This window comes from Phacochoerus africanus, chromosome 1 (genome assembly GCF_016906955.1).
Source record: "Phacochoerus africanus isolate WHEZ1 chromosome 1, ROS_Pafr_v1, whole genome shotgun sequence".
In the NCBI taxonomy this organism is placed as follows: Eukaryota; Metazoa; Chordata; class Mammalia; order Artiodactyla; family Suidae; genus Phacochoerus; species Phacochoerus africanus.
Window position 1 is genome coordinate 24,747,817 of NC_062544.1, and position 13,132 is coordinate 24,760,948.

Here is a 13,132-nt window from a genome sequence, read left to right on the forward strand (position 1 = left end):
CTACAAATAAGCAGGCAATTACCACACAGAGCTGTCAGTGAAATGATGGGAACACTCGGTGGAAACCCAGGGGCCTCCTGGAGGAGCAAACAGGGCTTAACAGCACAGTCCACCTGTTACAGATACATAAGCCTCCTGGATTTTCTCAGAGAAGAAAATATGAAAGGAATTTAAAGGTCTGGTCTCTGAATGCTTTCTCTTTGCAATTCTTGGTGCCAGAAGATGCCTGATGGGTCATAAATACACAGGGATCCAAGGCTTGCATCTAAGCCCTGAAACATTCGCATCACCTTAAACTGCGCTTCGGGACAGTGGGAGGTAAGACAGGACCGCCGGGATGAGGTCACTGGCAGATGCACCTCTGAGCCTCCTCAAAGTCTACCCGCTCAAGGCAGGTGACAGTGACTCAGGAGACAAAGCCTTCTAGCCAGGGAGGTTCTTTCCTAGGGCAGGTGTGAGCAGAGGGTTGCCTGGGCCGCTTCCTCCAGGGGAGGAAGGTCCTGAGAGAGGCTGGGGAGTAAATGCATGATGCACATACCCCCCAGAGTCTCTCCTCTGTTCCACTGGGGACAAGCTGACCCCTACCCTGTCCTTATTTTGCCCCCCAGCCTCTCAAGACCTCTCATGTAACGCACTTCGTGCTCTGTAAGCCTCCTCCTCTTCGTCTCCTGGAGACACCCAGAGAGCCGTCGTCTCTGTGGGGGTCACTGCTGACGTTTTCTGGCAAAAACCACAACAGCCCATTCTGGGGAACAACGTACATGAGAGCAGAAGTGCACCCCAGTCGGCGGCAGACACAGGCAGGAAACCCTCTTAGCAAGTGCTTCCTCAGCACCCCCCACCCCGCTCATGTGCCCACCGTCGAGTCCGTTCAAGTCCCTCTTTGGCCCAAGAGCCTCTTCTGAGCCCCTAGGCCTCCTCTTCCTGCGGGGGCTTTTACTTTCGCTCTCTGGCACTGAGCGGATTCCTTAGGACCAATGATTTAATTCTATGTGATGCTGCCTCGCATCTCTCAGGTAGACCAGATGCCCCCTGTCGCTGAGGGCATAGCTTAGATGTCTTGATACTTTCATGGCCAATTCAGGGTTCTGCAGACAGTAAGCATACAGGGACTGTGGCTTATTGCTCATTCAACTCGGCTACAGCTCCACTCGTGGAAGATGGAAGATGTATGACATAAGAAAGGTAGATTCTCAGGAGAGTTCCCTGCATTTTTATTTATTTTTTGTCTTTTTCCCTTTTTCTAGGGCTGCTCCCACGGCACATGGAGGTTCCCAGTCTAGGAGTCTAGCTGGAGCTGTAGCCACTGGCCTACGCCAGAGCCACAGCAGCGCAGGATCCGAGCCGTGTCTGCAACCTACACCACACCTCACGGCAACGCCGGATCCTTAACCCACTGAGCAAGGCCAGGGATCGAACCTGCAACTTCATGGTTCCTAGTTGGATTTGTTAACCACTGAGCCACGACGGGAACTCCCCTGCATTTTTAGTAGAAATCTTTCTCTGGGACCCCCAGAGGCCTAGGATTAAGTGGAGCACATGCTTTTCTCAGTTGGTCTGGGCACATTCCCGCAGTCCCAAGAGTATGCTTGGGAGGCAGGGGATCTGGCTATTGGGCTGGAGGCCTGCATATAGGCACAGGATCTTGGGGGGCAAGGGGGCCACTTGGCTTCCTTCCCTGAAGCCCTCAAGATCGCTTCTATTTGTCTTCTATGTCTTCCCATCTCCCACCTCATTCCTGACACTGAAGCCAGGTTCCATTAGGCTTGGCCGTGGGAGTCCCTGGGTTGTACCATCCTTGTTGTCAGCCTCGCCTTAGGCTAGTATTTCCTAAAATATGTTTATTGCAACCCAGGATCTCTGGATTGGCAAGGGTATTTCAGAGTAGGAGACGCGAGGGAAGCTCTGAGACCATGTGAATTTGGGACCTGCTGCGTTAAACCAAGTGAAATGGCTTTCTTTAAAGCGGGAACTCTCAGAACCTCTCATGTTAATCTGTATCACATTGCTCCAAGCAAAGGGTTACTATTACACGCATTGCTTCCCAAATTTGTTTTGCCCTTGGCACCTTTTCTTCGAAGAATGCACAGAATTTCTGGAATTCCCATTTGAGAAATGCCGCTTTAGGCTGATCTTACAACACAGTAGGCTGTGTGTTCACCACGTTGGTGGCATTTTGCTTCATGATCTAATGGTACATACAACAGTCCTCATTAGGGGCTTTTAACATAGGACATAAAAGTGCCCTGTTCTGGGGCGGGGTAAATACAATCATTCTCTTGACGTATAACCTCCTGGGGGGGGGGGAAGCCTTTATTCTCTGGCTGGGTTGGGTGCCTCTGTGATCCCACAACCCCCTGGGCTATACGTCTTAGGTTCTCATTCTAGCAAATGCACGTCTCTCTACTTGACCATAGCATCTTCCGAGAAGGAATGTTGTCTTGCTCGGTTTGGTATCCCCAGCTCCTAGCAGGGTGGTCTGGAAGATTCGATTTCTAGAGAAGGGGGGAGCAGACCTGAACAAAGCTTCACCACAGGGCCAGGGCCTCTCTGCGGGTCTCAAACACCCCCGGGGGCTCCAGGGTCTCCAAAGGCAAGGATGAGCATCAGCTAAACGAAGGGAAAGCTGAAAGGGCCCTGGGAACCTGTTCAGCGTGTGAAGGAGCTAGTGAATTTCCGGGGTGGACAAGCGACGAGAGTGGGCTTTGGGAAGCCCCTCGTGGCACAGTTTGGGGTTTGGGGGACTCAAGCCTTCGTCTAAAGGGCAAAACAGGAGGAGTCTTTAGAAGAAGCTAAGAAAGGGGTATTTTTCTAGGCATGACACGCCAGCCCCACTGCCCACACCCTCCAACCCACGCTCAGGCGCCGGGGCCTCACCTGTGTAGTTGGGGGGGCAAACACACACGTAGTTGTTGATGCCGTCCACACAGGTGGCGTTGTTCTCACAGTCGTTGTCCTCACAGTCGTCTGGGTTGATCTCGCACCGCTGCCCCTCGAAACCCAGAGGGCAGGAGCAGCTTTGGGGATGTGTGGGTGGGGAAGCAGGGAGCCAGGGGTCAGGAAGGAGGGCAGGTTGGAGCGGCAGAGGGGCGGGGGGGGGGGGAAGCATAATTAGGTTTTTCCTTCAGCTGGAGTCCAAGGCAGCCCTTCCGACACATGAGGACTTGGCGTCCTGAGCAGGAAGACCCCCTAGGTGCCCAAGAGGGCATTTCACCCAGCCCCGCCTTTGGGCAGCATTTCATCTCCCCTGATGGCCACGCCTCCTCTGCTGCTCCCCCAGCTGGAAGTGGTTTCAGGGCAGAGCTTAAATTCCTCCAGCTGTCTCCTATGCAGCCCTTCCTTCAGCTGTTCTGTGGGTTCTCTCTTTTGCAAAGAAAGAAATGGCACCATAAACCTTGCCCTTTTTGTGACTTTCTACTCAAAGGCAGCCAGCCTTTCCATGGGGAGCAGGACAGGGCGGCTCTGCAACCCGGTTTCCCGGGAATTAACTTCGATCTCAGTTTGCTCATCTGTCCACGGATGGTATGACCTACCCCCAGGGTGGCTGGGAGGATTCAATGAGATGATACAAGTAAAATGCTCAGAAGGGTACAAAGCACAGAGAAAAGGCTGAGAACACATTAGCCAGGTTTAGTCCTAGACAAAACCACCTGCCGCCTTCACCTTTCCTTAGGGCTGCCACCTCTCCTGGTCAAGTATTCCTGCTATTTCTGAGCTCCCTGCAGCTCTGGGGGATGAGGGGATGAGAGGATGGGTGGGAGAGCCCCTTTCCTGCCAACACTGAGGCTTTCGGGTGAGCTCAGTTTAAGACACCATAGGTCAGCATGAGGCATCTCCTTAACTTGTCTCTGGAGTGTTGAACCTCTTATGTAAAAACCACAACACCTGTCTGCAGCCCGACCTTGGCCACACCCCCAGGACCAGGCATGCAAAGTAACTCAGAGCAGATGAAGGCTGGGAAGACGAGGGGAGGGGGAGGCGTTGGGGGGTGCAGGTGGGGCCGAGTTTCTGATGAAACGAGCCCTTCAGGGATGCTCACTCTTTCTGTGCCCCCCCCATCTTCACTAGGGACACACACCCCATCCATGAACGTGTGTTCTAGTCTCAAACCTGGAATTCCAGGCCTCTCTCCAGCTCAGAGACTGCTCTGACTTGGGATTTAGCTAAAGAATGAAACTAAAAATAGGAAGTGGGTTTCTGTGGTCCTAGAATCCTACCTAACCTCCTTCCCCCTATGACTTCAAAACTGTGTCACACTGTCTACGAAAGGCTGGGGATGGGGAGCAGGGGGGGGGGTGGTGCTGTTCTTGGGTCTGCGCTCTCGAGGTAGAGCAAAATGATTCTAACTCCCCTTTTTCTATTAGGAACCCCAGGCATTCATGAAAAAGGTCATTTCTTCAGAGCCAGACAGGAGGTAGGTTTCCAAAGATCTTCAACCCTAATGCTGCCTATTTTCCTGAAGTGAGTCACTCTGCCTCTGCTCGTGCAGTCTTTGGAGCCTTAGGACTACATGAAAGGGGCACAAGAGTGGCTGGTCTAGGGAGCGGGGGTTGCTCACGGAGTGGACAGAGGTGGGGAAGAGGCTAAAGTCTGGAAACCTGCCTGCTCGGGCCAGGGTTGGGGTGGTGGAGGTGGCTGTCAAGCAGATTTCAAGAGCAAAGTGTTAGCTGGGGGGACAGCTTTTTTTTTTTTTTTTTTTTTTTTTGAGCAAACAATGTGTCAGAACTAAAGAAACATCTGTATAAAGAGATAGGTGATGCTTTTAGAATTCTGACAAGAGGGGTCATGGATTGAATTGTGTCCCCTCAAAAAATAGGTTGAAATCAGCCCCACAGTGTCTCGGAAGGTGGCCTGATTGGGAATCAGGGTCACTGCAGCTGTAATTGTTTAACTAAAGATGCCGCAGTTACCCTGGGGTGGGGTGAGGGTTTTACTTTTTCTTTTTTTTTTTTTAAAGGGCTGCACCAAGGGCATTTGGAGGTTCCCAGACTAGGGGTCAAAACGGAGCTGTAGCTGCCGTCCTAAGCCACAGCCACAGCTACTGGCTCCGTCTGGGACCTACACCACAGCTCATAACAACTCTGCATCCTTAACCACTAAGCGAGGCCGGGGATGGAACCTGCATCCTAACGGATGCTAGTCAGATTCCTTTCCACTGAGCCCCGACGGGAACTCCATGGGGTGGGGTGAGCTTCTAATCCAACCTGACCTGTTTCCTTACAAGCCACTCAGTGCAGACAGACACAGGGAGAAGGCTGTGTGCCACTCAAGGCAGAGACTGGAGCGATGCAGCTGCAGGTTAAGAAATGTCAGCAGCCGCCAGAAGCTAGGAATAAGCGGGGAGGATTCTCCTTCAGCTTTTCAGAGGGAGCATGGCTGTGCTGACCCCTTGATTCTGGGCTTCTGGCCTCCAGGGCTGTGTGAGAATCCATTCTGCGATCTCGCGCCCCCTGCCCGGGGTTCTCTGATGTGGCAGCTCTAAGAAACTGATAGACAGGACAAGGGAGCAGGACTCCCGCACAGGTGCCCCCCTCCTTGTGAGCCTGTCAGGTGCTGCCGTGAAGGGCAGGGCTTTCCTACTGCTTGGGGGAGCCCACAGAAGTCACGCCATCTCCGGGAAGTGCGCCTCACTGCCTGAACCCTCCATCCCATTTCCCTAATCCTGTAGGTCTGGGCCATTTTCCTGGAAAATGAAGTCCTAAAAATATTTCCAGTTCATGTGAATTTCCTCAACAAGGCAGAGTGGAGGCGGGATCCTTCTGCTCACCTGCCCCTCCAGCCCAAGGGAGCTACATGATGGCCTGCAGGGGGCGCTCCTCCCTCATGACAACGGTGCTCCGGCAAAGAAGCAGGGGATGCGGTGAAGGCGGGCCCGCCTTTCCGCCCTGGAGGTGTGTTTCCGGGCTGAGGCCACAGGGGCCGGCCACCACCGTGAAATTGCTGGGTGGTTTCTACTTGCCCTCTGCCCTCTGTGTGAGGGTGGGAGTGGGTGGTTAGGCCTGCTCCTGGCAGGAAAAGGAACTCTGCCTTGAATTTCACTTGTCAAGAGTCGAGTTTGATGGGGCCGGCTTAGCTGGTGGACATGTGGGCGGCTGAATTCCCTGGGGAGAAGAGCCAGTGCCCTGCACCTGACTTCTTTCACAGACCCCAGAGCAACTCCAGCCAGAGGGCCTCTGATAATTGATTGTTCAAGACCTGAGTGCCAAGACTTCTGCACATAGCTTGGCACTGGGTGCCCCTTCCTTTACCGCCTGACCCACTGACTCACCAGGGGTGCCAAACGAGCCAGTTCCCACTGGCCTGCTTTTGCCAGGGTGTGGGTTGGTAAACTGAGCATCTACAAGCTGTCGGGGAGGGTGGGAAGCAGGAGGCAGCCGGAGGTTTGGCAGAGGCCCGGAAGGCCCACTCCAAGGACAGGGACGAGAAGAAAAGCTTAGGTGGCATCTACCCTTTTTCTTCCTGAGCTCTTAATGCCAGAGAGGAAAGTGGCGGGGTTGGAATTGATTGTCAGCATCTGTGACCTAGAGCAAATCAGTCTCTGTCTCTCAGTTTCCTTATTATTATTTTTTTCTTTTTAAGGCCGCACCCGCAGCATATGGAAGTTACCAGGCTAGAGGTCAAATCGGAGCTACAGCTGCTGGCCTGCACCACAGCCACAGCCGTGCTGGATCAGAGCTGCATCTTCGACCGACACCACAGCTCCGGCAAGGCTGGATCCTTTAACCCACTAGGCGAGGCCAGGGATTGAACCCACATCCTCATGGATATTAGTCGGGTTTCCACTGGAGCTGTAACAGGAACTCCCTCCTCATCTGTTCAATGGGCTTGGTACCTACCTGTACCAGATAGGGCCCTTTTGAGGATATTAAATGAGACTGAGAGTCGGTGCCTGGGACATAATGCACATGTAATCAGTGTCACCTATTATCATTATTATTTACAACCCCGAAAAGAGGGGTGGAATGACCAGGCTGGCAGGTCTTTGAGCTGTTCCTAATTCTATCCTGCTCTTGGGTAAGGCCCTCCCAGAACAAAGAGAAGGCAACGTGGCACAACCAGCATCTGTGTGCGCACGCGTAGCTCGGCAGCAGCAAGACAATCAGTATACATGTGCAACTTTGTAACAGACCATCCAACAAGAATTTGCATAAGGGGGACAAAAGGACCAAAATGTAAAAGGGAAAATAACGGAGGGTATATAAGACAGCGCCTTGCTGTGTTCGGGGCTCAGCCTTTGGATATGAATCCCCTGAGCCAGTGCCGGCGCGAATAAACTCTGCTTCCTGGCAAAAAGCCTCGATGTCCCGTCTCTCTGTACGAGAATCCTTCAACCCTCTGACTTTAGCCGGCCACGGAGCTCCCCTTGGAGTCTGGAGACAGACCACCTCAATTCAGATTCCTATACCGATGCTCACTGTGTAACTGCTGACAAATGATTTGTCCCTTTGGCGCCTCATCTTCCCTATTTGTACGAAAGGGACAGGGTGTGAAGAGGCCTGAACTCATTCGCATAAAGGGCTGGGCACACTGGGGGCACACAGCAGGCCCTCGGGGAGCCCAGCTGTGAGTCCTCAGCCTGCCCCAAACGTCTGACCAGGAAGACTGGCGGAGGGAAGGAGCCAGAGTGAGCTGTTACCTGAACCCATCCTGGTGGCTCTCGCTCAGGTGGCAGGTGCCTCCGTGCTGACAGGGGTTCTGGATGCAGGTGTTGATGGGCACGGTGCAGTCTTTGCCCTGAGGAGCAGAAGAGGGGGAAGCACGTGGTTGGGGAGCTTTTCCACGGCTGCCATGGTGAGGAGACTCCTGTGGGTTCTCATCCTCTTCCTCTGGGATGAGGCCAGGAGATGGGGACATGAAGGGCCTGGGGCCAGCCTCCTCTGTGACCCAGAGCATGTCCAAGGGAGCCCTTGCCTTTGGTCCCTCCGCAGTGAGGAGGGGAAGAAGGCTGAACTCAGGAGTTTGGGGCCTGGCCTCACTAGTTCCCAGAATTCACCCCTTTCTTGCTATCCTAACCCAGAGGAAGACCTGACTTCACATTTCAGCGGCATTGCTTCCTGGCTGGCTGACCTTGACCTTGGACAAGCCTTTTCACTTCCACAAGCCCACCTCAGAGAGCTGTGATCAGAATTACACTAGACTTTCCATATAACGAAATGCTTAACATGACAAGAACACATCTAGAGCATAGTAGGCATTCTATAAACAGCAGGAGATGGTATTATTCGCCTCACTGAGACTTAACTATAATCCACAACTCGGAGGATGGACTAAGGCTGAAGTGTGGTCAATAGACTTTGGCCCTATGAAGTGACAACCCCCCAGAGAGTCATCTTTGATGGGTCTGGACGGGGGCCCAGGTGTTGGTATTTATGCTGAGGTTCTGCAGGTGACCCTGATATTAGGCCCCCGGGTGAGAGAGGGTTTTGGGTGGAGCAGGATTCCTTTAGAGCTGGCACCCCTGAAGAGGATGTCTGAGAAGGAGCCAACTGTGCGGGAGGTGGGGAAGAGTGTGCCAGGCAGAAGGAACAGAGAGGGCAAAGGCCCAGCAGAGGGAGGCCCAGGTGGAGACTGAGGACTTTAGGACCCCGCATACCAGGGAGCGGCTCAACTCTTGGTCCTCCATCTCCAGCTTCTCCCTGGGATCTATGGACCAGGCTGCACCCAGGTCTTGGCAAGCGATGCCCTGGAGGACCAGCGGGACCTGGGAGGATGTCTGCTGCATTAGTTTCTGGGCTCGGTGTGGGTGCCGTGCCAGGCGGGGGTGATCATGGGAGCCCTCCCATTGCCACACCACCTGCTCGCCATCTGCCTGAGAAAATCCTCTTCCCTGCTCTGCTGCTGCTGCCAGTGCCTGTGACGAGTGGAACTGGGCTTCCTGGCTGGATGTCACTGCCAGCCATGCCCAGGACTCTGCCGTGCCCTGCGCTTTTCCTACTGGCTCCAATGCTGAAGCTTCGGGCCCTGCCTCCAAAAGCCAGAAGGCACAGCCGCGTCTGTCTGGTTCTTTCCATGAACCAGCACAGCTAAAAGGCCCATCCGATGTTTCTCGGAGCACAGAGGAGAAGGCGATCTGCGGTGGGATCTGGGTCTACCCTAAGCCAGAGCAACACAGGATCCCTTTCAGAAAGTCCATGAGTGGATGGAAACTGCAACATTCATTCTTTTTTTTTTTTTGGTCTTTTTAAGGCCACGCCTGCAGCATATGGAAGTTCCCAGGCTATGGGTCGAATCAGAGTTACAGCTGCCAGCCTACCCCACAGCCACAGCAACGCAGGATCCGAGCTGCGTCTGTGACCTACACCACAGCTCATGGCAACGCCGGATCCTTAACCCACTGAGCAAGGCCAGGGATCGAACCCGCATCCTCCTGGATAATGGTCGGGTTTGTTACCGCTGAGCCATGATGGGGATTCCCGAGATATTCATGCTTACTCCCATTTATGGGGCACGTTTTCCATTCCAGGGCGCATGCTTAGGTTTTATATTCATGATTGCGCATAATGTTCACAACACCCCCACGAGGTTGGTCTGAATGTCATTAGCCCCATTTTCACAGGGAGAGAAGGCAGACAGTGAAGATCACGCAGCAGGAAGTGGATCTGGCAGCAGCTGAACCCAGCCATCCAGTCCAAAGCGAGTGCTGGGAACCGCTTGCTGGGTCCTTGTTTCTGATCCTTTCCAAACCCGGGCTGTGCCATGAGACAGGTCTGAATGCACAGGCTACTCGGGCTGCTGCTATGCACCTTGAGGAAATGACTAATTCTGAGATTGGTTTTCATCGTCTGTAAAATGGGAATAATAAATACCTGCCCTATGGAGTTAATGACTCATTAGCAATCATACTCATTTAAGGCACCTGGCAGCTAATGACGGCTCCATAATCAAGAGCTGTTCAGATAATGGTCGTTACTGCCGTCTGAGGTAGGCTGACTGTGGGTGATTAAAAGACTCTTTCAGGTCTTTGGTGTTGAGCAGTTCCGTGTGCGTGCCTGCATGCGTGCGTGCGTGTGTCTGTCTGTCTCCATGGGCCACAGACTGCAGGACAGAACCTGAGCCGGTCATGGCAGGCCCTCCCTAGCGCCTGCCCGGGCCAGCCTCTGCTCAGGGAACTCTCAGGTACCAGGGACTCCAGGTGGATGCCTCCCCTGGGGGTAGGGGCAGGGGTGGAAGTGGAAATAGGGGGTGTCTCCTCCAGCCCTTGTGCGGCAGCGCAGAGAAATCAGGGAGGCAGAGTCCAGTACTTGATAATGTGGTAACTGGGCCTGGAGGTGGGGATTTCTGTCACTTAGAGGTTCTTGAGAGACAATCACCATTACATGCCTGGCCATTTAGCTCACTTCAACTCTCTCCAGCCTCCTTTTGCTCAAATCCACTAGATTTGTGATGCTCCGTGGCTATCCACCATGACGCCCTTCTGGGTGTGCGTGTGTGTGTGTGTATAGGATATGGCTGGGGCTTCTAGCTTCCTTTACAGGAACTTGGGAACAGCGGTTTCCCCCACTGGAAACCTGTTTCTGAGATGCAGCTCTCAGACCTGCTTATGGTCCTCGGAGCATCACATCCTCTGGGAGCTTGTTAGACACACACGGTCTCGGGCCTGACTCAGATCTAATGAATCAGAACCTGCACTGAAACAAGGTCTGCAGGTGATTCTTGGGCCCCTGAAAGCGTGCGAAGCACTGTTCTGAGACACTGAACATACATGCGTGAAGCTAAATGACTGAAAAAGGATCAGCCAGAAGGTATATTGTATTTCCTCAAATCTTAGAATATTAGTCACATAGCGATCCTTTGTTAAGTGTCTACTGAACACCGGCACTGAGGCATGTGACTTTTTTTTTTTTTTTTGGTCTTTTTGCCATTTCTTGGGCTGCTCTCGCGGCATATGGAGGTTCCTAGGCTAGGGGTCCAATCGGAGCCGTAGCCACCAGCCTACGCCAGAGCCACAGCAACACGGGATCCGAGCCGCGTCTGCGACCTACACCACAGTTCACGGCAACGCCGGATCGTTAACCCACTGAGCAAGGGCAGGGACCGAACCCGCAACCTCATGGTTCCTAGTCGGATTCGTTAACCACTGCGCCACCATGGGAACTCCGCATGTGACCTTTTTAATGCTTCCAAGAGCTCTGCAATGGGAGTTCCCATCGTGGCGCAGTGGAAACGCACCCAACTAGGAACCATGAGGTTGCGGGTTCGATCCCTGGCCTTGCTCAGTGGGTTAAGGATCCGGCATTGCTGTGAGCTGTGGTGTAGGTTGCAGATGGGGCTCAGATCTGGCGATGCTGTGGCTGTGGTGTAGGCCAGCAGCTATAGCTCCAATTGGACCCCTAGCCTGGGAACCTCTATGTGCCGCGGGAGCAGCCCTAGAAAAGGCAAAAAAAAAAAAAAAAAAAAAGACAAGAGCTCTGCAATGAGTGTGGTTAGTCGAATCTACAGGGGCTAAAAGTGAGGCTTACAGAGAATCCGTTCCCAATGGAGTGGTAGAGTATAGACTTTGCTCCAAAGAGGGCTGCGTTCGGGGGTTGAACCCATGTGTGAGCTTGGGTAGGTTTTTCACCTTTTTTGAATCTCAGTTTCCTCATCTATCAAAAGAGGATCATGCAGCTTCTTTCAGAGGATGATTAAGGGCATGGGATAAGGAATACACGTAAACTGGGATTAACCGTAGCTGCTACTAAACATTAAAGAGTGGCTACCATGCTTTTTCCATTATCGCGTGGTTTCCCAAGGTCACTCACTAGCCGATGGCAAAAGGGAGACATCTGGGAATAGCTAGATGAATGCCAGACTTTGAGCTGGGGCTACAGATAAGGGTCCCTGGGCATTTATGACCTGCCTGAATCTCCAGGGCAGGGGAAAGCAGGGTGTGGTGGAGAAAAGACCACCCAGCAGGACCCCCTGGAGTCTGCTCCTACTGGACAACTCCCCTCCCCACCTCGGCTTCCTCAGTTATCAAACGCAGCAGACTCAAGTGTGGGCTGCATCACACCCTTGGTCCTGAGTTGGAGCCCCCTGCTTTCCTTTCTGCCAGGGACAAAGCCCAGCCAGGCAGAGCCACTGAGGGTGTAGTTCTGGGTGAGTCACTGAGTTGACAACAATCACCAGACAGCCACAAAGCCATCATGGTGCTTGTCAGTGGACAGTGAATGAAGTGGCCAAGAGAGTGTGTTTTCTGGAATCGGTTGGCTCTGAGCTTTGAATCCTGACTGTCTTACCTACTATGCCCAGTTTCCTCAACTGTAAAATAAGGGTCATTCTAGGACCTGCCTCCTGAGGCTTTGATGAGCAGCACGCAAGCTAATACACATAGCCTGTTCAGTACGTTGTCAGTCCTCAAAGAGCACTCAGTAAATGCTAGTGCTAACTACTGTCAGGGCCATTATCATCACCACCATCACCATCACCAGCATCCTCATCAGCATCCTCATCAGCATCCTCAACTGACCATCCCCATCACTCCCAGCATCAGCACCGCCATCACCATCATCCTATCACCGCTAACATTGCTACCACCACCGCCATCATCACTAGCATCATTATCATCCGCAGTCACGGACTCTATACCTGCCTGGGCCCCACAGCTTCTTAAAGATCAAAATCTCTGTTGAGGTTCTTCCAAAACCTACCCCATGGATGCACCCTTAGCTCTGACACTGGGGGCCAGGCCTGCTTCACCGTGTCAAGGAGAGTGGGAAGAATCCTGGGTCTCCCAACCTGGCTCCAGCGCTTTCAGACTCAGGCCCCCTTTAAAGAGAGGGAAGGGAGACTCCAGCCATGAAGTGGTTATCTTTCAACTAGGGATGGCACCACCCACCTCGTAAGGTGGTTACAAACATCAGAGGAAGGCATATAAATGCCTAAGGTCCAGTTGTCTGGTCCATAGTCAGTATTTACCAAGATATCATCCAAGTATGGAATCGGGCCTGTTATAAACACAGGTTACCATTCTAGGAAAGCAGCTGGCAGTCCTTGACAGTCCAGTGTCACAGACTGAGACTCGCTGGTGAAACCAGCAGCCAAGCACCTGTTCCTGATGGCCCATCCCACACCCTGGTGTGGGGGACTGTCCCAGAGGGTCAAGGTGTATGTCTATGGTATAGCAGCCATAGGACAGCCGTGGAGTGCTTAC

At 53.1% G+C, this 13,132-nt stretch overlaps 1 protein-coding gene across 1 annotated transcript in view; it reads right to left on the reverse strand.

The window, feature by feature from the left end:
• SLIT3 (slit guidance ligand 3) overlaps positions 1 to 13,132 on the reverse strand; it is a 670,365-nt gene that overhangs the window by 33,949 nt on the left and 623,284 nt on the right. The window contains exons 27-28 of the mRNA XM_047784155.1: positions 7,637 to 7,734; positions 2,878 to 3,017 (exon numbers count right to left, since the gene is read on the reverse strand). Of these exons, the coding sequence (XP_047640111.1) occupies positions 2,878 to 3,017; positions 7,637 to 7,734 (238 nt within the window). The remainder of the gene's footprint in view (positions 1 to 2,877; positions 3,018 to 7,636; positions 7,735 to 13,132) is intronic.